The sequence below is a fragment of the Hirundo rustica genome, chromosome 8 (assembly GCF_015227805.2).
Source record: "Hirundo rustica isolate bHirRus1 chromosome 8, bHirRus1.pri.v3, whole genome shotgun sequence".
In the NCBI taxonomy this organism is placed as follows: domain Eukaryota; kingdom Metazoa; phylum Chordata; class Aves; order Passeriformes; family Hirundinidae; genus Hirundo; species Hirundo rustica.
The window spans coordinates 20,417,608-20,444,199 of NC_053457.1; the positions used below are offsets into that span (position 1 = coordinate 20,417,608).

General features: G+C 40.4%; 2 protein-coding genes across 5 annotated transcripts in view; one reads left to right on the forward strand and one right to left on the reverse strand.

The window, feature by feature from the left end:
- Window positions 1–993: 993 nt before the first annotated feature.
- Window positions 994–19,263, reverse strand: KIF11 (kinesin family member 11). Its single transcript, XM_040071126.2, has 22 exons — window positions 19,121–19,263; window positions 16,084–16,216; window positions 15,877–15,974; window positions 15,717–15,795; window positions 15,200–15,385; window positions 14,994–15,118; window positions 12,413–12,503; window positions 11,928–12,170; window positions 11,719–11,814; window positions 11,009–11,097; window positions 10,426–10,513; window positions 9,470–9,658; window positions 8,090–8,297; window positions 7,667–7,839; window positions 7,271–7,393; window positions 6,113–6,271; window positions 5,597–5,736; window positions 4,655–4,934; window positions 3,354–3,576; window positions 2,973–3,127; window positions 2,546–2,662; window positions 994–1,888 (listed from the first exon to the last, which is right to left on the reverse strand). Exons 1-22 carry the CDS (start codon window positions 19,198–19,200, stop codon window positions 1,766–1,768), a joined length of 3,198 nt encoding a protein of 1,065 aa, XP_039927060.1. The 5' UTR covers window positions 19,201–19,263; the 3' UTR covers window positions 994–1,765.
- Window positions 15,620–26,592, forward strand: part of IDE (insulin degrading enzyme) — a 64,506-nt gene continuing 53,533 nt past the window's right edge. For 2 of the 4 annotated variants that reach the window (XM_040070590.2, XM_040070591.1), the window contains exon 1: window positions 26,235–26,388. In XM_040070590.2, coding sequence (XP_039926524.1) covers window positions 26,276–26,388 — 113 coding nt within the window. In that variant the 5' untranslated portion in view covers window positions 26,235–26,275. Of the gene's footprint in view, window positions 15,628–25,985; window positions 26,092–26,234; window positions 26,389–26,592 lie in introns of those variants that run through there. The other 2 variants (XM_058421639.1, XM_040070592.2) reach the window with 2 other exon arrangements.

Sequence of the window (26,592 nt, forward strand, 5' to 3'; positions counted from 1 at the left end):
TTGTTCACACTAACCCTGTCAAGTCCACAGGGAAAATGTAATAGGGTGAAAAGGCTTGTGCAAGGCTCTCCCACTTTTTTTAGGCTATTCAATACAGCTATGGGATCAACCCTTGGGGTTGTGTTTTAGTTAATAAAGGATTTCTTGAACCATTGTGGAAGACTATGCTAATATCTAGTCAGTGTTAACAAGCAGGTGGTGCAGAAAATTGATCCTAGAGCCTGGAAAATTAAGCCCATTTAAGTTTTATGTGCCAGAATTTGACAGTACTCCAAATACACTGAAAAGTCTTGCAGCTTTCCAGTGGTTCAAGTCCCTTAGAGCAGGAAAAAGACTCAGTATATAAGGTAGGTATCAAGATGATACTAAACTGCCTCCCACTTAACCCAAAAAACACAAAACAAAGCTGTATTTGATCTTCTTAGTAATTTGAAAGGGAATTAATGCTTTTCCTCCTGCTACTGGACTATTGGAAAGCAATTAACTTTGCCCGCAGCTGTGAAAGAAAGGATAAATAATGAAGCAAGATAGGTGTTCAGACAGACAACTGATTAATGATCTCCTTCATGCTAGAGTTCAGAAAATTAGTGCAAGGGTCACTTCAAATGATGTCCTTTGGGCTCTAGCAGGACTGCAAAGTGCTGTCTGAATGGTGTCAAGGGTATAACCATTAATACCTGGTCAAAGACAAATAAATACACAGACCACGTGTTTGAAGATGTTAAGCCTGCAAACTCAATACAGAAAAGTGAACAGTCTCCCAACTCATGTTTGGACAATTATCTAAGAACAGTGCTTCAATGTAGTTAATGTCGCCTTTCAGTGTCTCTCCCTACTCCCATCATAATCCCATTCATCTGCTTTGGGTTATTGCAGCTTGAAGTTTTCTTCAAATTTCCAGGGGCAGAGCATGAAAAGAACAGCTGGTCAAATGCTCCTGTAGAATCCTGGAAATAATTCACTGTTATAATACAACACAGAAGCTGCATTTGTAACCAAGTTGACATGTTTTAATGTAAAGAAGCCTAGATCTTAAAGAAACGCCAGTCTATGATACAGAACCTGATATATATTGTGTCCCAACCATCACCTCACATCTGCAAGTTCAGAGGAAGAACAGTGGGGTTCAAACAAACAAAAAGCCCAAGACCCAGCAATGAGATTTCACAGAATGAAGAGGCACTGAAATAAAGCTACTGTCTCTTGTGAAACAAGGAAGCAAACAATCCTCTTCTGACAGCACAAGACTTATGACAAAACTGATAATGTTTCAGTTAACTTAAACCTGGCATCATAAGAAAGTTCAGTAAGTCTGTTTTACGCCGAGTGATGTGCTTGTACATTTGGTTTCCATGTATTAATTTATTTGAAGTATCACAGTAAAAAGAGGGGAACTGGAATAAAAAGCAGGTATAAAACCAGAACACTTATTTACAGCTAATTAATACATAAAATGGTAACTCATAATGCTGACAAAGCATATTTCCACATCCCTTTCTAGTATTTTAAATCTACGAAGAAACAAAAAAAAATCTTATTTGATAACATACACATAACAGCACCATAATCTGTAGGTTGTTTTTTTTTTTTTTCCTTAAAACTTCACAAGCTGCGACATAAAAATGGGGCCAAGGCATGAGATTGGGCAGGGAAATATTTTGATTTAACTTTGCATCACTATATCAAGACACCAAGAACAACCAAAGAAAGTTATGGCTCAGTAAGAAAGAAATATTTAAAACCAGGGATCTGCAGAGGCTATATCTTAGTTCAGCAATCTTAAGGGATGCTTAGATTTCTGAAGAAACTCTTCTGCCATATCCTCCACTTTGTTCTCCACTGTAGCTGCAGATTTGTTCTCTTTACCCTTTTTGAGACTTCTTTTGTGCTGGGATTTAAAGAAAATACCCCATGTTAACAGAATACAAAGAAATTACTACTTGTTCATGTGCAATGCAGTACATAGCGTTCTAAGAAAAAAAAGTTGACATAACTCCTGAAAAAGGTCCCTAATATACTGCATTTACTAAAGAGATTGACTGCAGGAATACAGAAGCTCAGCACCTATTTTTAGAGTCCACAAGAAGAAAATATGCTCTCCCCAGCAAGAAAACAGACTAATATACCAAGAAGTTTACACTGATACATTGGTAGAGAAAAAGGGTCAGAAGCAAGTAAGTAAAAAAACCCCCAACCCCATGAAGACTTAAAAACACCAATATTTCTGTCAGGTCTCTAAGAAAATACTCCATGTACCTTCAACTCTTCCATTAACACATGTCTAGCAAATTATGACAATTTTCTTTGTGCAGGATCATTTGCTGAGGAGTTTTCAACTGTCTGTCCAGCTTGTCAGAAAGCAGCATTATTTTATCCACTATTAACTGCTATCAGAATCTAAATTTCACAAAGCATTATTTACAGGATTTGTACAAGTTGTGAGACTACCCTAAAATACAAGAAGTGACTTGAAACTGCAGCACTGTTATGGAACAATAATACTTCTCTCAAACACACAGCTGTTTTATTTATTTGTAGAAGTTACCTGGAAAAAAGGAATGCCACCATTTGTGTGGCAATATATACTTGTATCCATTAAGTATTTGTCACTGGCAAGGCTTTCACTGGGTTCTTGCAACTCTCCTTCCTCTTCCAACAGGTCCTAAAACAGAAGTTTTTCAGAAAGATGTACTTAATTTCTGAATTTCCTCAGTGAACATATTAAGCACAATCAGATCTATAAAAGACATGGAACTTCCATTCTTGAAAAACAGGAATGAAACCAAAGTCATTAATATCATTGCTTATTTTTCAAGAGATTGTTTTTGTCAAAAGCTCAACACACTTAAGTCCAACTGCACTGTAAAACAAAAAGGTCCTGGGGTTCCAGTCAGCTCTCCACAAGGGCATAGAAAAAACCTCATGGATGTGAAATCTCCATTCAAAAGCCCATTTGCCATTTATGTACATACCTGACCTGCATTATTCTCCACCTCCTTTACCACACTGCTTAGCATAGCATCAAGATTTGGTTGCTTTTGCCTTAATTGTTCCAGAAGTAGTTCCCGGGGCTCTGTTCTCACAAGTGTGACTGGATACAAGTAGTCTTTTCTCTGTGGAGTTGTGCCTTTAATGAAGATTATACACTTTTCAGTGTTTGCTTTAATTTCAAACCCTCAATTTTACATCAACTCATTACAGAAACCATGCTTTGTTCAGTCACCATTATTTGCATACAGCTTAAAAACAGTACAAGGCTGCCAGTTATATCATGTCCCCATTAACCTTCACTTATGAATTCTGGAACTCAAACTGTTTTCTGTAACCATTCTATCCCCAACCTGCTTAAATACCTGTTGGAACATCCACTTTGAGATCCTCTTGCAGGAAACCATTGACCTGAGTGAGTCCATGCTGTACTTCTTCCTTAAGTGCCAGCTTCTGCTCCACAAGTATCTCCTGATCGACCTTTATCTGATCCAGAAGGCCATTTAGCACCTTCCCCCCAGCTGCCTTTTGTCTGCCAATGTGGTCAGTGATTTCAGCTACTGCTTTATCACAGTTTTCTTCATTTTTCTGAAAATGAAACAAAAAAACCACCAACTAAAAACACCAAGTTAACAGGAAAGGTAAGACTATGGCCTCATTTCTAAGATGTGGTGCATGATTAGTGACGTGACCTGAAACTAAACAACTGAGACCTCAAATTGAGAAGTTTCAGTGCCAGTTTTACAAGCTCTCAAAATGAGATATCTTCAGAAGAGAGTCAGTTTCTTAGAAAGTATGATCATTTTAGAAAGCTAGTCACAAGATGATGCCATCTGGCTCATGATTCTAATGCACAAACCCTGCACAGAGTTAGGATATTCAACTGAAAATGAACATCCTACAAGCACTAGAAACTTTATGCATTTGTAGGGGGAAAGGAAAATGTGTTTTCAGCCATGCCCACTGAAATGAAACTTCTGAAGTGTTCAGCAGGTACAGCAGATACAAAGATGTCTTGAGACCACAAATGCTTTTAGAGTTGGACTTGATCCTTGGAGATCCCTTCTAACTCAGAATATTTTATGTGAAGGAAGTTTCTAGTTGAGCTTTTCCTTCTGAAAATTCACAAAATATTGGATTTGCCTCTTTTATTGCCTATTACAAAAATAAAACAAGGGTGGAACATGAAATTTGTGGAAATTAAAAAAAACACAAAATGTAAGAAACTTAGACAAGAGGCCAGAACTTGTATATACTCAAAAGGAATGCTTTCTCCCATATTGATTCAATCTGACCAATAAAGTAATTTGCATCCTCCAGAAAATAGCCTGCATTCAATCACTGTGCATCTCCCAAAGACAGTACTGTAGGTAAAGCTTTAGGATTAGAGATAAACACTACCAAGATGATATAAAACATTCCGATTACAAGTTAGCTGTAGGCATTAGTCATGACACCATTTTTTGAGGTTATGGGCACTTGAAGTTCAAAGTCTTCCTCTTAATTTAGGCTTTTGATTTCCTCTAATTACATCTACTTAAGCTCAGTAACACAAGTCTGCTATCAAAACCACCATAGTTTTGTTTTGACTGTAACAGAGAACTTTTTTCTCCCCTCTGCAAATTCTGCAATAAAGTTGCATTAGACTACAAATGACTATAGGTACCTTTTGTAAATGCTGAAATTGCTGTTTCTCATCCTGGAATGACAATAGCTGCTGATTAGTAAAGTTGACCATCTGAGCAGTTGTAAATTCACCCCATGTATTGGTATCCTGAGACACATTTTTGAGATTGCTGAGAAGATGTTGACAGTGGTCATTGGATTCTTCCAGCATTGTCTTGTTTTCAGCATTTATGCTCCTGAGCTCTTGAGAGAAATTATCCAGAGATGCAGTAAATTTGCTGTGATTGGAATTTGTATTGCTGACTAGGTCTGTAGTTTTCCTGTAACAACATTTTTGTAAGAGTTCAGAGACTTTGAAAGGTAAATGTTAACACGGCCTGCTTTTAGAAATATGAGACCAAAGCCAGAGAAATAGCACAATTCTATCAAACCAGTTAATTATAATATTGTTTTCTACTTAGTAAATTCACAGCACTTGCAGCAGCAGATTCACTTAAAAAAAAAACCAAAACCCAAAAACACCCACCAAAACCTCGCCAACCAAAACGACCCAAAAGAGAACAAAGGGACCCTAACAACAGGCTAAAAACAACCTCAGCAAGACCTTAAGTTATTCAGTCTGCAATTGAATGAAACATATTGCAACAGATATATTATTATGCTTCAAGCTAAACCTTTATAATATGGAGTTCTGAAGTCCAGACACTGAGGGACACTCCTCAGAGTATTGCTCCCAAAATGATACTTTCTTATTGCGACATGCTCAGGAGACAAGTTCAAGGGCAAGCCTTTCAGAACTATTGTTTACTCTGGGGAAAGGCCAACTATGATCTACACTCTGCGGCAGAGCCCAGCTCTAACACACAGGCCATGCCCAGCAGGCTTTATAAGCGCATAAATATGAAGAGCATCCAATTCTGAAGTTCTCTTCATGCATAGTTTATCTTGCATAAGTGTAGAGCAAAGAGAACCTGCTCCTTACAGGTGAACACTTTCTTGCATAGCAGTGATGGTGGTCTTCAGGCTTCCATTTTTCGTGAGTACATCAGTGAAGTTCTTCTGAGTCTCCTGAGCAAACAGGTCAAGCTGGCTTTGCAGTAAAGACATCAATTTGGCTGCACTCTATCAAGAAAATTACCACAAGTTTCACTGTTATTCTGCACTTTTTAACAGTCTTAAAGGGTACTTGAATGCCTGAATAAAAAACGCAGAGTTTTGCAATTCTAAAGCAGAAGGTACAATTTTTGTGTAGTGAAGATACAGACACTTCACTTTTGGAGACATATGTACGTGCACATATACTGGACATACAGCAAGGGGAAATTTTTGCTACATTCCTACATAAACTACTTAAAGCAGTCTAACAAAAGCTGAATAGAACTAGGATCAAGTTACTGTCCTAACATTTTTCTGAAGCAAGTATAATGGTTTACTACCACATAGGAGTTTAAATCAAAGCAAACAATCACAGTGTTATGATGTTCTTACTCTAAGGTACCTTTTTATGTGCCAACCTCGTCATTTCCACTTCTTCTTTTAAACTGTCACAATTATACTGGAGCTGAGCAAAACCACCGGCTGTTTCTTCCTGTATTTTTTTCAGAGTGAGAAAAAGATCTCCAAAGAAGGTGTCCATTTCCTTTTTATGGCCCTCCATCTTAAAAAAAAAAAAAAAATCTAACTGTAAGTAAAAACTTTATATCTTTATTCAAGAAACTGATATCTGCCCCTAGAATAACTGACCTAGAAACAAACTCTACTCCATGGAAATTGTCAGAAGGTATTAATGAAATACTGTGAGTAAAAGGCAGAAAGTCACACTTGGAACAATCTAAAGCTTGAGACTGGAACTGAGTGTGGAGGCTATTCCAAACAGAAAATTTGATATGCAAGGTAGAAAGAAAAGTAGACAAGGAGCAGCAAGAGCTCATAAGCCATGGACTATCTACTATCTAAGTCTGAAAACCAATAAATAGCTTCCAGACAAGGGGAGTTGATTTCTCATGAGCTCTAATTAACATGAGTGGAAAATGTTTCAGTAAAAGAAACAGGTCACCAGAAAAAAAGACTTATTTTGACAATGGGAAAAAATGGGGGGGGAGGGAAAAAAAAAAATAGGAAGAGGCTGCAGTTCTACACAAGTACCACAAGATAGACTAGAATTAAGACTTGAAGCAAAGGACTTCAATAAGTGCAGTATTGTTTGCACTTATGGTTGGTAACAAGATAAAACATCACATTTCCCAGGAATCAAAGGGACTATAGAAAAAGTTTGGTACAAAAGCAGAAAATTTTTGAGTGCTGGTAAGATTTGCCTAAGTTGACTTTTTTTTCCCCCCCAGATTTCTAAAATACAGGGGGGAGAGTATATTAAATGTATCATCAAGTCTTTGTTACACAAAGATTAAAGAATTCATCTTTTGCCATTCTGCTGTGGCACTTAGGCAAACAGTTGTGCCAATATAGAGAACAAGCAAATTTACCACACTCAAGAGAAGAAAAAACTCTGAAAGAAGATAAAACTCATGGGACAAGATAAGGGGGAAAAGGCCAGACAAGTAGGGGAAACACTCTGACATACTGCAGAAAAACAATTAACATATTATCTATAAAATAAAGAAGAGCACAAGGCAAAGCGGGAAGTTCTGTGCATTACCTGGTCAGCCACAGCAGAATATTTCTTCATGTTACTCTGGAACTGACAGTTTAACCCCAAGACAAATTCTACCATTGGTGTCAAGCTATTTACCGCTCTTCCTAATCCAGTTTTGTGCTCCTCCTAGGAAGAGAAAAAAATTAAACCAGAACATGGCTGTTCCTTCACCTACACTTGTAAGAAGCTACTGTGTACCTATGCATGGCAGTATAGGCTATACAGCACATTGCAGCTTGTGGGGGTGACATGGGAACGGAAGTGGGGAGGGACAGTCATGGTCAGGTGGTAAAGCAGATACAGGTAAAGAGTATCACTAAAAATTCTATACATTTACAGAACCCCTTTTGATCAAAACCAGTTTCAAATACTTAAGTAAGAGTATGCAAATGTACTAACAATTAATCTCAGCAGCTCCACTTTACAATCAAGTGATAGATTCTCATGCTGTGTTATTTTTTCAGACATGTGAGAAACTTCAGTAGACACCAATTCTTTAAGAGAGGCAAAAGATGCTGATACAACTGATGCAAGGATATCTGCTGTAGAAGAACTGGTAGACAGGAGGTCACCTACAAAAGAAATCCAGAGTTACAAATTTTCCTAAAGTTCCTCCTAAAGTAAGACAGGAACTCTTTTTATTACTCATCACCATATTGCCCTTTACAGAAAGGCTGTGGATCATCCCAGACACATTGTTATTGGTGCAACTATAATCATTGTCACTTAAATAAAGCCACTTCTTTTCTAAAACAGATACATTTTAGGAAGTGGTCTTTGAGGGTACTACAGTATGACTACTAATACAGATATTACACTTACCTATAAAACTTGTGTAAGATGTCAACATCTGTTGCTGCTTCAAACTGTTTTCAGTAATTGAATCTTGTATTTTGCTGAACAAAGCATTCATTTGTCCTGCAAATGTATTTTGGACGACAGCATTGTGCTGATCAACAGCCTTCTTACGGTCCAGCTTCGCATGGAGCCCAGATACATCTTTTGTAGTTTCTTCAACTGTACTTAGTAACTATAATTTTTAAAGTCATTTTAATAAGTCTTTAAACAAGAAGTCAAGTACACTTTATATAAGGAAAAGCAACAACAGTTCTGAGTTAACGAAGTTATCTCTCTAGGAAGATGGGTGCTTCCCTTTTCATCATCAATTTGCAACTGTTCTGGACCCTGGTATGTCATTTATGCTTTTAGAACATCAAAAAAAATTACCTACTAGAGACCGTTTGTTCTGGCTTTAAAATCAAAGCATTAATAAATGACTCCCCCAGTATTTAAGGAAAGAGGTATCATTTATCCCAGAATAGCAGCTGAAAAATACCTGAGCACTTTAACTTTTTTCTGAACAATCTTGACAGTAAAGGTATTCTTTAAAATAGTACTCAAGCAAGAGGTTTCTAGTACTAGTCCTGCGATAAATAATTTAGAAATCATATAAATTGTGGAATCCAGATTTGTAGTGAGCATAAATAATTTCTGTACCTATTTGCCTCAAGCACTCCATAACCCATATGTAAAAACCAGGCATTCCCTCCTAATCTTGCAGGAATCCAAACAGAAAGAAATTGTCATGGTGCCTGAAGATACAAGTTCCATCACTTTGCAGTTTAAATAGCAGGACACTCTCTCTCCCTACCTCAAGTATATTTTAATAATTATGACTAATCTACAAACACATCCAAGCCATACCCTGTAACACAGAGGTGACAGGGCAACATTATTCAAAGCTTTTGGCTATTTTCCTACCCCAGTTCATAGAATGTTTTGGGTTGGAAGGGACATTAAACATCATTTAGTTTCAAGCCTCCTACCATGGACAGGGACATGTTCCAGTCGACCAGGTCATTCAGGTACGTATAATTTACTGTTTTGCAGGACCAGACATAAGATTTTGAAAGGAAACTACTTATTCTGCAAAAAACCCTGATAATAGATACTGCGAAGCACTAGAACTCCCATGACAAACCGGCACGAGGGAAAGTTAGTCCCAGACCAACCAAGTGCTTAGCAGTCAGCTGTCAATACTACCACAGAGAGAGTCCTGCAATCTAATCCTCATTTTCCATCTTAAATTCAAGTCTTGTCTCACTCGCATCATGCTTTAGCAACAATTGGTTTCCTTGAACAGCCCATGAAACTCCCAAACATAGAAAGCTGTTTTACAGTAGGTACAAGAACTGTGACAACCTTGCTAGCTGTGCCATGAAGTTTTTGTTCATTATTTTCCAAAACTGAAGCCACATATTCTTCTTCAGCCAGTTGAACCTTGGTTTCTTGCAGATCTTTTTGTGTTTCTTCCAGTTCTTTCTCCTTGATTTGCAAATCTGATTTACACTGTTCGAGTTCATTTTTACTGACTCTGAATAGTTCAGTGACCTAAGTAGGAAGGCAATCATCAAAAGACAACACCACTGTTTATAAATTTGACAGGTCTTATTTCACATCTCTCAAATTACATGACAATGACAGAAGGCAACTTGTCCTCTAGTAATGTAATTTCAGCTGTAGGATCAGGTCTTAAACCTAAACTTTGCATAGTCTTTGTAATCACTGAAAATATCAAGCCAACACCATTCTCACTGTAATAATTGCTTGCTTCCCCTCTCAAAATACAAGAGGGAACTACTGTTCTAGCACAAGGAAAAGAATCCCACTGAACAAACATAGCCAGATAGACTGAAAAGAGTCAGTAAAGCTGATCACATAGGAGTTACATATACCAGCTAATCAATATCTACATTTCTCTTAAACAAGGAGCTCCAATTTTCATGCAATTTGTTAAAAGGAAGCTCATGACCTCTCTCCCCTGATTCTTTGCTCCTAAGCAGATACCTGTCAGCTGAGATAATACCATTTTACAAGCAGATTTTTTTTCTGAAAATTCAACAAAGCAAATCATAGTAGTAGACGTGAAAACAGCTTTGAAAATAAATATTGCAACCTGCAATTTCATATACATTATTTCATATTCCTAAATTCAAGGACTAGGAAACCTCCATTCTTAACTAATTGGGGAATTTTAAGACCAACAACAACAAAAAGAATTTTCTGACTGTTCTTGCCTTAAACATTTTAGAAATTGGAAGAATTAATTTCTTCCAATTTTTTGCATATTTAAGCCACAGCTGAAAAACATCACTTACCCTTTTCACTTCTTCCTCCATGACACTGATTTTGTCAATATACTCTGTAATTTGTTCTTCCTGAACCGTCAGCTTTCCATTAAGGGCTCTCAAGGAAGGATTAAAATAAACAAACAAATTAGTCAAGTAAGAGGCCATTTCAAGATTTTACACTGCATTTCCAATAATTTCAAAAAAGACGTATTGTTAAATTCTATATGAATAGCAGGTCATTTCCACTTAAGGTGGAAAAGATTCACAACAATTTTCCACTGTAAACTTTCTGTGCAACTAGCCCTATTAAAAGTGAAGTCCAATATATCAAGTTCACTTTCCAGTATTAGCTTCCACTGAAAAAGAAAAGGTTGCATGTTGCATAATGCTTATGGGTAAGTTCCACACATACACAAATTTCTCAGTGCAAGCCTATTAGATTTTATCTATATAATAATTAATTTTGAAAGAAGTTGACCAAACAGTTAAGTCTCCTAACTATCTTCAACTTCCTGGATTAAAAATAGACCTGAAAGTATTTCTGTAGAAGGATAGGTACCAGTATCCGAGAGCTGTTGCTAGTTATTTTATAGAAATTTTGCAGACATACTCATAGTTTTCCACAGAAATATAGATTCCATTTTTCTCTCGAGCAGCAGCAAGGTCTCGCTTCAGACGCTCAATCTCTTCAGTGTATTCCTGCATAAAGAAACAATCACATGTAAACCTGAATATTTCTATTTTGGTTTCAATATTCAGCTTCACAGATACTTTACAAAGGTACTGATCTACAGTAGTTTTGCATAAGCACAAGAGCAAAGCACTTCATCTCTGTTCTAACTTCAGTATAGCACCATTGAAATTCATATCATTGGATACATATTGGCTATATGTAGAACATCAAAACCTTCCATTTGAAGGTCTTACTTGGCTGCATTTAGCAGCTTACAATGGGAATAACAGCTTCCTTAGAGGCAGAGCTGTCTTTTCACTTGTACTTACTGAGAAGTTCTCTTTAGTTCAGGCACCTTCTAGAGAAAGTGCAAAATCGCAAATCTGTAACACCCACAGTCACAGCTAGTGGCAATAGTCCCCTGTTCAACTTTAATCTTATCAACAGTTTCAATATCTGTAGGGACCATTGCTACATCAGTGCAGCTGTAGTTTAAAAGCAACAGTTCAGTAATTAAAATCACTTCAGAAAACCACTGCTACTAGTTACGGCTTCTCCCATACTCATAACTCCTGCACAGCAAAGACTACATCAATAAAAAGTCATGCCTAACCTGTAACTTACTTTTAAGCTATATGTCTCATTACCTTAATAAGAGCTTTTTTTGTTAGCTTCTGATTAACTTCAGGCTTGTTCATGATGTTCTTTGCTCTATGGGCGTATTCCAGTGTACTCAATGTTTCCTGTGAATAACAGATGTAACACTAGGTCAAGCTGAGGAATTAACTCATGTTTTTGTATCATTAGCAAAATAGTATATTTATTTTAGGAATAGGTTTTCAGATTTTAAATTTACCTCAAGATTTACAGATGCAGGTGAAATTGTGGCAATTATTGATGTTTTTGTCCGTCCTCCGAGAGAGTCTTGAAGGATTCTTGTGAGTTTAGATTCCCTGTATGGAATATGAGGGGCTCTTTCCACTAGAGCAGTAATAACTCTTCCTAGTGTCAGCAGGGATTGGTTGATATTTCCAGCTTCACGAGCTCTTTTGTCAACAGCCCCAGATCGACCAATGTTTTCACTTCCTGCAAGATCAACCTGAAAGGCAGGTTATGCTTCTGTCTCAACCACTCTGAAGAATGCTTGCCCCAAAGTCCTGCAGAACACTTAGAAGAGCTTACCAGTTTTTCAGGAGACACTGGGTTGACAAATAGGACTGATATTTCTCAGAGTGAAAAAACACTTCATATCTTTTTATGAAAACAGTAATTTTTCCCCTTATAAGGAAAAAACTCTAGGAAATGGCTAAAAATTCTATTAATGACAGTTCAAATACTTACCAAGTTTAGCTTTCCAATTTTCACAAGTTCTTCTCCATCCACCGTTGTTTCTTTCATATGGATGGTAATTGAAAACACTGAGTGGGAACGGCTGCAAAAGAAACCAGTTTCAGATTTTCCATTAAAGCCAAATATCTAGTTGTTGCATGACTGTTTGCAAGTTCTGTACTCTTTATAGAGAATACATTTAGCCCATGAACTACAAACTACATTTTCAATACACAAAATTATTCTGCTAAGTATAATTTTGTCTGTGTACATATGAATATGATATTTAAAGACCAGTGATGAAGCAACTGGTTGACATTTGACTCATTCAATCCTATAAATTTTACCATATTTCAATGAAAAGCAAGGGAAATTCCTTGGTTTTGCTTACATTTCTGTATTCTCAACTCACAAGCATCTCATGAAAACTGACTTGCCTTTTTTTTTCCAGTTCTTACACTAAGAACAGTTTCACAGAATGTGAGATTAAGGAACATAACTTTGCTTATGCAGGCTAACAAAATTCAGCAACTAGCTGAATCTAATATTAAAAATTTAGAAGGACAATTTTTCAATCAAAAATAGTGATACAGTTTAAGATCATAGAATCATGGAATGGTTTCATCTAGCTCCAACCACCCTACCATCGGCAAGGACACCTTCCACTAGACCAGGCTGCTCAAAGCCCCATCCAACACAGCCTTGGATACTTCTAGGGATAGAACATTCACAATTTCTCTGGGCAACATGTTCCAGTGTTTCACCACTCTCATAGAAAGGATGACTTTAGGGTGAGCCTATTTTTTTAATAAGTTTTTACTACAGGAAGCTGACATATATAGAAAGCCACAGACGTCAAATTACACCAGTTTGACCATACATAAAACAACACTTCAGGCACAATAAATTCTCAAAATTCCTTGGAATCTCAGACAAAATAAGTTCTGTTTTCCAATCACTGGCAGAAAATACCAATTTCCTTCCACCAGTAGACAGACAGTCTCAGTATATCTTCAAATTAAAATACAATACAGGCTGGGTACATTCTTTACTATTGCAACACTGGATCACTACTTGTGCACAGTGATATCTATATCACATCTGCTGCTCAAGAATGCTATTAATAAAAAGAATGCTATTTCTGACTCAGGTGCCTCTACTATATTCTATGACCAAGAAGCCTTTATTGACAAACAATCTTATCCCCAGCTTCCACAACCTAGTTTGCAAACTTCACAGAAGCCAGATTTTGAAATGAGGGTGTTGTGTCGATCTGTAAAAAACAGATCTTTGCAGTATTTTGAAATTCTAAACTTCAGTAACAAATCCTAATATCAATTTTCTACTGCTGGTGCGGAGAGGAAAAGATACTCAACTCTTACATCAAGTTTATTTAGTAAATGGGACTGGCCAAAACACCAAACCACCTAGAAGAGGTAAAATAAAGAAAACCCACCCCTTTGATATAGGTATATCAACTAAACATCTTCCAAAATTGAAAGGAACCTTCTTTATGAAAGTGTACAGTATCTACTGCAAGGAGCATTTATCTCATGCTAGTACATAAAATGTATTTCACTTATGTATGTTATATTTAGGTCTTCTGTTTTCATAGAAAGCTTTGAAAGAGTTAACACTGAATTACACTTAAGCTTCAATATTCTAGATGTCTAATTAAGAACATTACGATGCTGTTATCTCAGGGTGGAATCCCACTGTTACTGTTCCAAATAGACACTTCATATTAACAAAGGATGTATTAATTACAAAGCAGGCAAACTCTAAACAAGAGGAAAAGCTTAGGTTAAAAACAATGCCAGGAGAAATAGCTTGTCCCTCTTTAATTTGGGAAGCATTCAGATTCTATGATGCTTTGTACTGTTTGTTTTTTTTTTGGGGTGGAGTTCTTTTTCTTCACAGTGGCTGGTATGGGGCTGTGTTTTGGATTTGTGCTGAGCACAGGGTTGATAATACAGAGATGCTGTCAGGGCTCTGCATGCTGTGACACTGGCAAGGAGGTTCAGGCTACATGGGAATTTGAGAGGAGACACAGCCAGGACAGGTGACCCCAAATTACCAGAGGGATATATCAGACCACATGGCATCAGACTCTGTATATAATGTGGGGGAAAGAGGGAGGAAAGGGGAGGGGACGCTTGGAGTGATGGCATTTGTCTGCCCAAGTCACTGTTACAGATTATGAGGCCCTGCTCTCATGGTGCTCACATTTCTTGTGTGCACAGCTTTTGCTGTCCCTATTAAAGTGTTTTTATCTCAACCCATGAGTTTTCCAGCTTTAACACTTCCAATTCTATCCCCAAATCCTGCAGATGGGGTGGTGAGTGAGTGGCTGGGAAGACTTGGCTGCTGGCTGGGGTTAAACCTTGATACCCCTTCCTACAACTATGGCAATCATCCCACCACACATGATCAGGAAGAAATTGTAACTCTGGCTTTCTAACCCGTGTCTGACAGTGTACACTGTGATAGAGAATCTCAAGATGATGTCATGTTTGCACCAGCTCTACTTCTTCAGTAAGATTTTATTTAAGAAAAAACAAAACAAGGTTTCTGAAATGGGGAAGATTTGTACCTGGAATATGCGTTCATGTAAGTAGCTGCAGTTGTTCTTTTGGCTGCACCCCTTTCCAGGATTTGGTAAACTTGATTTTTGTTGTGTACAGTTACTTCTTCCAAGCCTTTAATAATTACACCCCTCTGTCAGAAAGTAATACATGCTTATTATAAGTCTTTCAACAATCCTGAAAGCCTCAAGACAACAAGTTTTGTAGCACTAACCTTGTTTCGAGGATCATCAAACATCTGCAGTCTTTCTCCAACATCAGGAGTAGGATTCAGAAGATCAAAGAGCTCCTCATTATAGATTTCCAAAAGAGAGACTTTCACTGAAAACTCGGTACCATTCTCTGTGAGTTTTTCAAATATTTGATGCAATGTACGAGGTATGATACCCGCTAGTGGATCCTATAAATTAAAAAGAAATATTTAATTTATGAGTTACTGAAAGATTTGGAGCTAGGGGGTAGAGTTTCAACTAAACAGTCTGACTAGATATAAACAAGAATAAAAGACGACCTTCCATACAAAAGTCGCCAAGAGTTGAATGCAATACATTAAAGATGTAAAGTCGTCCTTTTCATATAAATGAGGGAGATTATTAGTCATTCTACAAACATTTAAGGAAAGGCAGCTTCAGAATTGGAAAGGCATCAATATTTGGTTTTCTTTAGCCTTCTGCAGTTTCTAACTTTGAGCTACTGTACAGACAAGAGAAGTCTCCGGAGTGAAAATATACCTCTTCCCAAGTATATTCTTCATTGGGTGACCGCTCCCCTTCCATTGTGAAGGTCTTACCAGTACCAGTTTGGCCATAACTGCAAGAATAAAAAGAAAAACATAAGCAAGAAGCTAAAATACAAATAAAATTTCCCAATAATTATTATTGGCATACTTACGCAAACACTGTACAGTTGTAGCCCATAATGACTTCATCCAAGATGGGACACACGACACTCCGGTATACATCAATCTGCTTTGCCTGAGCTCCAAAAACCTATTGGCACAAAGACAACACATCCCATTTATCCATACAGTATTGTATAACATCACACTCAGTACTAGCTTGTTTCCACAAGTCCCCAACATGACAGGAAGTTACCAACCATATCAAATGTGTAAGTCTTTCTTGATGTCTTATCTGTCACTCCTCCGGTGCGGACACTGACTTCCTTTCTTGCTTGGTCACAGTCTACGACAGCGTAGGAGCTCACTTTAAGTTCTGAGGCATTAAAAGGCCTAAAAGTGACAGGAGTCAGGAATATTGGATTGAAATCATTGCTAACAAGAACACAAAGAGATGAAGCAGTATACCACCCAGTTTAAGGATCTAGAATGGGCAAAAGCAACACAGTTTTTAACTTTATCTATTTAATAATTAAGAAAAAATGCCACAATTTGGTAGTTTACAGACTCTGTTTCTCCTTTCATCCACTGTGAGACAACTTAGACATCTATAGCTTTTTGTTTGTTACATACATATTTTTAACAAGCCTATAATCACTTTCAAGATCATACAGACATGCACATAGCTAACAGGCATTGGAACATGTTCAATTGCAGGGGGTAGAAAATGAAACATACCAAAAAATTGTCTGAATAACAGCCTTCAAAAAAAAGAAAAGAAAACACTTATACATGCAAGTTAATGCAATAGTGAATCAAATGGCAATGACAGCACTCTAAAGCACCAAAAATACCAACAGACCCAACTAATTGCAGGACAGTAAGCAGCAACACCAGAACCTTTGTAACACTGAAAGTATTTAATAAGACATCAGATCTGGGAGGGGAAAGTCCACATTAAAGTCAGTCACAGCAAAAAGATTCAATACAGGGACAATAAAATTTTTGAACTTCAAGGTGAGCATCTTGTTTCACCACTAAATGAATTCAAACTTGGTGCACGCCGTTTTCATTAAAGGGACATTTGCCACTATTTCTCCTGAAATGCCCTAAAAAGTGTGAAATGCTATTTTATTCTTCATTTAGTAGTGCTACTGCACTGAATGTCTATGTTATCTATATAGCTGACCTGAGCAGTCAGCTTGAAAATATAACTTCTACAATCTTGTACTCTTTAAAATATCTTGACACTAGAGATACTTCTGATGCTCTTTAAATTATAATGTGAAAAAACAAAAACAAACAAACAAAAAAAAACCCCAAACAAAACAAAAAAACAACAACACAAGAAAACCACAAGCACATGACGCTTCGAGTTTCCTGAACCTTGTGGCTAACATTTCTCCCTCAATACATCACTGAGGCTGAAGTGTTAGGTTCTGAACAGACCCTGGGACACTTGGGTGCAAGATGATAACAACAGAAGATCACTAAAATCTTGTTCACAAGTGCAAGTTACAGCTTCAGTTTCATGACTTTTAAAGCAATAGAACAACAATCATTCTGCTCTGTAATCACGGAACCAGTCCGTGGCAGGAGATACAGGAGCCCACAGCTGTGATATTAGGGGAACAATTTAGCTGAGCTGAAGCAGGAATACCAGAATACAGCATCACCACTACTCAAGCAGCTGCCTGGTGAGCCATGGAGACATTCCATCTCATGTTCATCCCATTAGGAATGAAGGACATTACACATATTAACAAGGCTTATGCATGCATTTTGGGTTTCCAAATTCATGTTTTACCAAAGCTCAGTAAACATGTTGCTTGAAAAGATCTGCATCTGTAAGGTAGAAGAAACATGTACTAGCTCAAATAAACTGAAGCTATTAAAAAAACCCCCAAACAACACTACAAAGGGCAAGAGCAAGGATGGGCAAAGAAGTTTTAAAAGGTAAGTAACTCTTGACATAGCAATTAGTCTGTGATCTACAACAAAAGCAGAACACTCCACCATGGACAGTCCTAATGCTACTTTCATAGTGAGCATTATAGTTAGTTAAAACAGATACTAATACTTGATAAAGCTATCCCGGAACAATTAAGAGAAATAAAAAAGAGAACAGCTGCTCTTGACAGTGTTTCAAATCGAATTGCCCCTATAAGTTTATTCTTTTGCAATAGCCTTGACTCACATCTACAATTTCATCAATCCCACAATTGTTTCAGAAGCTTTACAGTTGCATTGCAAAGATAAGGCTAAATTGAGTTTAATTTCTATATTCGGTGTGCATCTGTAAAAGCAGAACTCATAAGATTGAGAATATGACTGCAAAAGGCATTAAAAACATAATATGTAAACTAATATTTGCAGGTCTGGCTCAAAAAAACCCAATTTCTAAAGGTGTTTCAAACACTAGACATAATGCACTGCCAGTATTACAGTTTAAACATACAGTGCTTTAAGATTATTTAAATATGCAATTCTTTAAAACCACTTCAGAATTACAAAGAGAACCTAATTTTATGGACATGAAATTTATCACTTCATACCAAAAAGTAAGTCCATCTCATCAACCAAGACATTTGGTCATTTTTACTTCAGAAGTAGACCCCCATCCCATTGCTTGTCTCCTGGAAAGTCTGCATCAGTGAAGTTACGTGACAGATACACCACAGCGGACATAGCAACAGTTTTAGTTGTTAAAGCTTAGCTACTTCCCACAGCAGGGCAAAACTCAGCCTGGGTTTCTGTGTGTCACGAATATCACACTAATTCTAGGTAGCTCTCCTTGAGCTTCCTACACAGCTCCATACGGGGCGTGCGCTGAATCAAGTTCGGAAATTGCAGCTTTTCTTGCCTTTTTAAGCTATAAGGAGCGGCTCATAAAAGCCTTACTTCTGCGGAAGCACCGCTTCCCCGCGAGGCACACGGGGCCGCCTCAACCGCACACCGGCGCCCGGGACAGGCAGCTGGCAGCGCGGTGCCGAGGCCGCTCTGGGGTACGGGGGGGCTCCGTCCGGGCAGACACGGCGATCCCCGGGAGCAGGCTGCTGGCAGACACGGCGATCCCCCGGAACAGGCATCCGCAGCCGCACACAGCGGCCGGCAGAGCCACGGCTGCGCAGCGCTGTCACACGGCGGTGGCCTCGGCCCGCCGGCCTCACGGGCTGCCCGGGGCGCTGCGGAGAACGTCTGGGCCCAAATCCCGGAGATACCAAGGCGGGACGCCCCCAGTGCTTGCCCATCGACCGCCCCCCCAACGCTCGCCCAGAGAAGAGCCCTCGCGCGTACCTGCACCGCACCACCACCTGGATGTTCTTGCCCTTCTCCTCCTTCTTGGTGCCGCCGCCCTGGGAGCCGAAGGAAGCCATGGCGGGATGGGGACGCGGACACAGACGAGAGCGCGGGGCCGCCAGCGCCGCTTTGAACCGCGCACCGCCCGGCCCGGCCAATCAGCGGCGGCCCCGGAGCACCACGGGACGGGAATTCAAATCCTGGGGGCGGCAGCGCTGCTCCGCCCCCGGCACCGAGAGCCGGGCGGGTTCCGCCGGGCCGGGTTCCTTCCCCAAGCCCCGGTGCTGCCGATCCCGCCGAACCGTGACACGAACCCGCCCTGCGGCTCGTCTGTGCCGCCAGGACCGCGAGGGGCCAGCAGACAATGCCTGGCCTCCTCCGCGGCTGCCGTTGACACCCACGGGTCTGAGGGCAGCCAGACTCCTCGCCTGCTGTCAGTATTCAACAGTCACATCATCCGTATCGCCCTTTGTCACAGGTGAAACCCTCCGGCCACCCGTTCTTCTGTCCCCCTAGCTCTCCAGCTGGCCCACGATTTCTTTAAACATCACGACAAATAGGGAACACCTCACCAATGCCTTGTGGAATTGAGACGTTACTCGGCCTGTCTAAAACAATGATCGGGTTTCTGTTTACCCAGTGGGGCACCGCGGTTACCGTTCCCAACAGGGCACCTTGCTGTCCCCTCGGCAGGACGTGCCCCAGCGCAGGTTGCCAGGCAGACCCCACCCCCAGAGGTGCACTTCTGGCCATGCCCGCAGAGCTCTGCTCTGCTCCCTCTGTGCCTTGTGCCAGCTTCAGCTCAGGCAGGTCTCCAGCACAACTTGTCTGTGTCAGTCTGAATTCCACACCCAACCTTCCACGTGTTTACAGGTTGCTATTGCCTTATCAAGTAGTGGGAAAATCCTATGTAAGAATGAAAATAAGTAGTTACAGGCTCGGGACAAAGCACCACTAGTGCACCACATCCATCCTTTTACTTTGAAGCAACATCATGCGAACCGCTTTGCCTGTTTATGTCACTCTGGCTTCCCTGTGAGAACTTCCTCTGAGGCACTATTAAATGCTTTGCTAGGTGGAGATCTATGAGGTCTTCTGCGTAGAGGGGAAGAAGCAGATGTTAGAGGAGATTCAACTCGTCTGATGTGCTTTTTTTGTTAAATCTGTACTGGCTCCTACAGATTGTCATCTACCTGCTTATGGCCTACAGTGCTACAGTGCTTTGCTCTTCTTCCAGGGCCTTCGCAATTTCTCAAATTTAGATTGTCCATTTATAATTCTGCAGGTGTCCACACCCTTTTTTCCCCCCTAAAGTTAGCTGCTTTGAATCTTATTATACTTCTCACCTCCATGAGTTCTTGAAGTTAATAACAAATGAATCCTAACCCACAAGGCTTGCAGTAATTTTCCTGACAGTGACATGAAGTAACATCCCATTATGCTCCCCTACCATTTATCTGAAGAGTTAGAATAATATCAGAGTCTAATCAATCAATTAGGCACAAAGAACAAAAAATAAACAAAATAATAATCACAATAAGATATTTTGCTTCAGCTAAGTAAAGATTTAACCAAGCGGGAAAATAAATATAATCCATGGCAAACATATTGAGAACAACTTTATTAATTTATTTTTGGTTTTGTATTCCATCTATGTTAACAGCAAAAATCACAATTGTGTAGTAGTTACTGCTAGACTGAAAAGTCAAATGCAGGTATGAAAATAATCTAAATATTTACCTTTTGCTCTATACTCCTTCATATGGATTACACAAAAGATGGCAGCACCGGAACACAAAACTTCCATCTTCTGCTTGTTTGTTCTTTTCTAGTATGAAAGTCATATTTTTCCTCAAAATACATCTCTCACAGACACTGAAGGAATCATTCAAACCTGCATTGAAACAATAAGAAATTATTTGATTTCACTGAAAGCTGAATTTGGCCAACAGCTACTTTTGCTATAGCTGTGGTAAGTGGAAAACATGTATTTCTGGTAATCAAGTTAGCTTAAAAAAGCATACAGTTTAATGGCTGCAAGTCTGTTTTACAAGGTCAGTTTATAGCATAAGTTGTACATTTTCTTAGACTAGGTAGAGCCTAATGATACTAATACACTATTAACACAAACTGAGTAACAGAGAGCTAGCATTTCATAAGCAATAAAAATAAATGTGAGAAAAAGGAAACAAGAATATTTAAGCCACAGTCTTAACAGTCGTTGGGAGAATAGCCTTTAAGAAGACAGGTACTTCATCTGTGACAAATGTTTTTTTTTGTTTAAAGAGAGACAAAAACATGACAGAAACCTAAATTATATAATAATTTATATACAACAGCAAATGTAACTATTTCAGAAGAGAATATTAATCCCCAAGTATGAATCAAGAATTTTTAACAAAAAATTTTTAACTTGCAAACAAAAAGCTGTTGAATTATGGTGACATTCACAGACGAAATAAACACTGTTTTCCCAGGGCCTGTATCAGACCACTTGGGGAATTGTAGGTACGGAGGCCTGAAAAGTAGTAAAATTGCTTATATGGAACATGATTACTTACGAATGAAGAAAGATTATATAAGATATAATAATGGAGAAATATAATTAATATAAATTATAAGGTTGGGTGAGACTTCTTGAAGGCTTAGTAACACCTGATTTGATTGCCAGGATGCTATACAATGTATCAACTGCATAGAGCATGTGGAGAGCTTAATATTTAGTACTATAATTGCTGATGAATTGCATATTCACATTAAAGGGGGAATCACCTGCACCTCAGATAAACAAAAAGCAATTTCTAGTCTTTGAACAGCCTGACCAGTTGGCCAGTAATATTCTAAAGTCTGTTCGCCACACACAGGAAGTTAAACAACAAGGACATACACAAGAGAGTACTGGTATGTTCTCAGCTGAGGACAGGGCTCTCTTCCAGTCGAGGTAAAAGGATAGCCATGACATTGTTAAAAGAAAAGAGAATATGCAATAAAATAACTACCTTCTTGTTAAAAATTAAGGACTCAATGCATATAACAGGATTAAAACCAGAACTGGTTTCAACTAACCAGGAAAATATACAGAATTAAAGAGTTCTTTTTTTAGACATGTATGCCAGATCACTGTCCGACACAGATGGTAGCACTTTTACATCTTTTTATAGTCGCTGTAATAAAAAATTAGAGGCAACATAGGGGGATGTATGCATTTGTGTGATTAGTTCCGAGTTAAGCAAGTCATTTTCCATACAGTTACCTATTTTCAGTTAAGACTTGCATCTGGATGACATCCTTTAGGTAACAAGAAAAGAAACAATGAATGGGAAAATTGGAAACACACAGACTTAACAGCACTGACTGAAGTCAACAGGAAATGTCTCTTTCCACTATCTTTTAACTTAATTATTTTATTAATTTAGTTTTCCTCATTCAGTATTTTTATACTGGGAACAGCCAATAGACAATTCTTTTTTCGTATATGTCTTGTCATGAAGTCGTTGCCATTTATTTTGGAGTGGAAATAACAATCATAAGTTATGCTTTTTTTTCAGCCCAAGGCCAACAGTTTGCTACAAAGGTCCAGTATATACAATTACAATTTGAATTGAGTCCAGAATTTTATCTATGTGGAAAAGACATACTTCCATTAGAACCCTAACAAGACTGTACTTAGGAATTCCACACTTACTGTCTCTCAGCTTTCAGGCTGAGATAAAATACTGTTTTATACTAAATTATTTTTAACCTATTTTGAAGATCACTTTTCCTCACTGTACATTTATGTCAAATATCCTGAAGAGGGATCTCTACACTGTTACTTCATAAGGTTTTTTCATGGGAGTATTTGAATAATTTCCACATTTACTCTAAATTATACTTAGGCTCATTTGATCTTTTAGGCAACACCTATTTTTCTGCTAGGGCAGATGAAGAAGGCAGGACCAAAAGCACCAATTGTCTATGAGCAATTAAAATTTCACGGGGAAGAAATCTTAGTTGCAGGACCAGACTGAGAAAGGAATTTCACTGAAAGTCCTCTTTACTTTTGTTGAGGGTGTCCTATTAAAAATATCTTTAAAGCACGGAAAAGATATCCAAAACAGCGTATGACTGTAATTTTGGCTAGTATAAATGGACATGGAGAGGGGTCAGAGTATAACAACACAACCTGATTTGAATAAATGCCTGTGTGTTCTGGTTTTGGTTGGAATAGAGTTAATTTCTTCTCAGAGTCTGGCACAGTGCTGTGTTGTGTATTCAACATAAGAATAATGTTGGTAACACACTCTTGTCTCGGTTGTTGCCAAGTCGTGTGTGTCCTGCATCAGGGACTTTCTTGTGTCTCATTCTCTGCCAGGGAGTAGGTGCAGGGGAAAAAATAACCTGGGAGGAAGCATAGCCAGGACAGGTGACTTGAACTGGCCAAAGGGATATTCCACACCGTAAAATGTCATTCCCAGAATATAAACTAGGGATTTATATTACCAGTTACCCAGAAGGGCCTGATCGGGCCTGGGGCAGAGCCTGGCACTGGTTAGCAGGTGGTGAGCATTTGTATTGTGCATCATTATCTTTTTTCTTTTTATAACCACTACTATAATTATTTAGTATTATTATAACTTATTTTGTTTCAGTTACTAAACTGTTCTTGTTTCAACCGTCAAGTTCTACTTTTGATTCTCCTCCCCACTACACCGGGATGGGTGTAGGGTGCCTGATTCTTAGTTGCCCGCTGGGATTAAACCAGGACACACCAGCGACTTTGAATAGCCGCTAAATAAGCTTACAATGGATAAAATAGGTGTAAAGTACAGTAGGTGTGACCTCTATTGCTTATCTCTGCTGCGATAGCTATGTTAGATACATGAGGAGGCGTGATCTTTCATCACACCACGGAAACAGAAGTGCTTGTTTTAGGCTCACCTTTTAGCAGACCACCAGAGTCTTGCTCGCAGAGTCTACCTTGCTTCCCCAGGATTGCCCCCGTATGTACTAGGCAAGATTTAGACGAAAAGGCAGGATTTATTAGAGCAGCTAAATATAGATCAGGCCAGCATTAGCGAAATATGTACTACATTAGGCTAACAAACTCTCTGTCGGGACCTGAAAAAAAAGTAAATTGCCTGAAACTGTAGAGTTCTATAGCATTCACCACTACATGATAACTATTAACACTAAAGGCAGAAGTATTTCTACTGTACATTAAATTTAACAGAACGACTCGAATTCACCTCTTAATCCCCCAGCTGCTCCCGAGGGGGAGGAGACCGATTGTGAAGGGCACTAACCCGGCAGTTCTCTGTCAGACACCATGGGATGAGCCTCTCTGACGCACTGCCAACAGCAGCAGGGTGGAATTCAGATTTAACAGCTCACCATTTATCCTGTCCTCTTTCAGTCCAGCTTGGTCTTCACTTTTACATGCACTAGGAACTGGAAAAAACCCAGACTGCCTCAAACTAGAATCCCATGAGGACATTTTCACAGGAGTTAACATACTGTGTTAAAATTAGGCACCCACACAGTTCTAAATCCAAACAGTTGATTGAGGTGAAAACTACCAAATGCCTTGCTCCAACCAGGATGAGTTAACTTGAGTTCCGTGTCTAAACTGAGGCCAGAAGCGTGGGCGTACTTGCTGCAGGCACAAATGTTTTAAACTGGGAGCTCAGGTAGGGATAAGAGCATCTCTATAGCAGCACAGACCTCCCTGGAAACCAGCAGATGAAGTCTACCCAAATTCCCGGACAGATTTCCTTGATTCCCCGTTGATTCTGCTGACCATATGAAGCACTATGCTGCCACTTCTTAACAGCAATTTCAACCAAAGCAGACCGAAGTTTAAAGTTACTTCTGATACCTCTTCAATTCCATCTTTGAGTACAGGAATAACCTTAGGTAACTCATCTGACCACGTCTTTCTACCTTTTTATGACAGGAGGTTCTGTGAATTTCCAGCTGTGAGATACTCCATCTTTTATTAAAGGCAAGCAGTTGGGAAGCTAAAATCAGGCATTAAGTGTAACACATTGGTTTTGTCTTTTTTTTCCCCTTCATACCTCTGAAAAATAAGACATAGAAAAATAAATACACATGAAGAAAGCGTATTACCAGAACTTCAAACAGTGGTGGGTTTTTTTGTTTGTTTGTTTGGTTTTTTTGTTTAGCGGGGGGGGGGGGGGGGGGGTTGTGGTTTTTTTTTTTTTTTTTTTTTTTTTTTTTTGTTTTGTTTTGTTTTGTTTTGGGTTTTTTTTTTTTCTTTTTTTTCTTTTTTTTTTCTTTCTTAAATTTGGTTGGTTTTTTTTTTTTCCTAGAAAGGAATTAAAGCAACCAGCCACATCCACGACTTTCCCGTAAGAAAATCTACCAATGGGGGAAAAAAAAATCGCCCTAGAACCCCAAATCTAAGGTTTTATAACAGAAGTTCAACCTTCTCGAGCATTTACACCTCGTAAACCCATCCTGCGAGGCGAGTCCTGTGTCCGGAGCGGCGGGGCCGCAGATCTCTGTGGCAGGTGAGCGGCGGCCAGCGGGCTCCCAGAGGAGCGCCCTAAGGAGGGAGTGCTGCCTCACAGTGACCTCTCCCCGGGGGACGGAGGATTTTGACACCCGAAATCTCTGCCACTCAGGACGGCACTGCACCCACCGTGCTCAAATTACGAGGAGTCTAATTACCTTTTGTCTTGGCAGACGCCGCCAGGGACGCGGAGCGCGGCCGCCAGGAAGCGGGCGGGCCGCGATACGGTCCCTCCGCGGGGGCAGCCCGGGGCCGCCCCGCCGCCCTTCGCGCCGCAGCCCCGTCCGCCTCCGCCGGGCGCGGCCCCCCCGCCGCGGCGAGTGTCGCCCCGGCTCCCCGCCCAGCCACCCACCCCCTCCACCGCCTCCGCCTCCTCCCAGAGGCCCCCGGCCCCCTCCTCAGCCGCGGCCCCGGCCCTCCCGGCGGCAGAGGCGGCAGCTCCCGGCACCCCCAGGTACGGGTCCCGCCAGGCCCGGGCGCGGAGGGCGGACGGGACCCCGCGGGCGCCGGGAGGGATTGGCCGGGCGGCGGGGGGAGGCGGGCGGAGAACATGGCGCCGGGGAGCGGCGCGTGCTGAGGCGAGCGCGGCCGGGCGGCGGCGGGGAAAGGCCGGTGCTGGCGGCGGGGCCGCCAGGGATATGCGGCAGCGGCTGTTCCCTGTGCTGAGCCGGGCTCTGCCGGGCTGGACGCGCCCCTGGGCCGCCCCGGCCTCGCGCTCTTTTCCTCAGGGCCGGCGGCGCAGCTCTCTCGGGTACGGTGCGAGTGCGGCGGGGCCGGGGCAGGGCCGCGGGTCCCGGGGCCCGGTGACCCGGGGTCGTGGGGCCGGAGAGCCCCCGCGGTGTTGTGTAAGAGGCGGCGGCGCGGCCGGGCGGGGGCACCTCGTGAGTCCAGGGGAGTGCCCGCGCTGCCCCGAGTGCGGCGGGGAGCCGGGGGAGCTCGGGCCGCGGAGCGGGGC

Excerpts from the sequence above, each read along its gene's own strand:
- KIF11 (XM_040071126.2), bottom strand. The coding sequence starts at position 19,200 with ATGGCTTCCTTCGGCTCCCAGGGCGGCGGCACCAAGAAGGAGGAGAAG. Across the intron at positions 10,514-11,008 it reads ATTTCTGTGGAAAACTATGA|AGCCCTTAATGGAAAGCTGA; the intron begins GTATGTCTGCAA and ends TCCTTCCTTGAG. Across the intron at positions 3,577-4,654 it reads AATTTCAGCATTTACAAAAG|AAAAATGAAGAAAACTGTGA; the intron begins GTACCTATAGTC and ends TTTCATTTTCAG.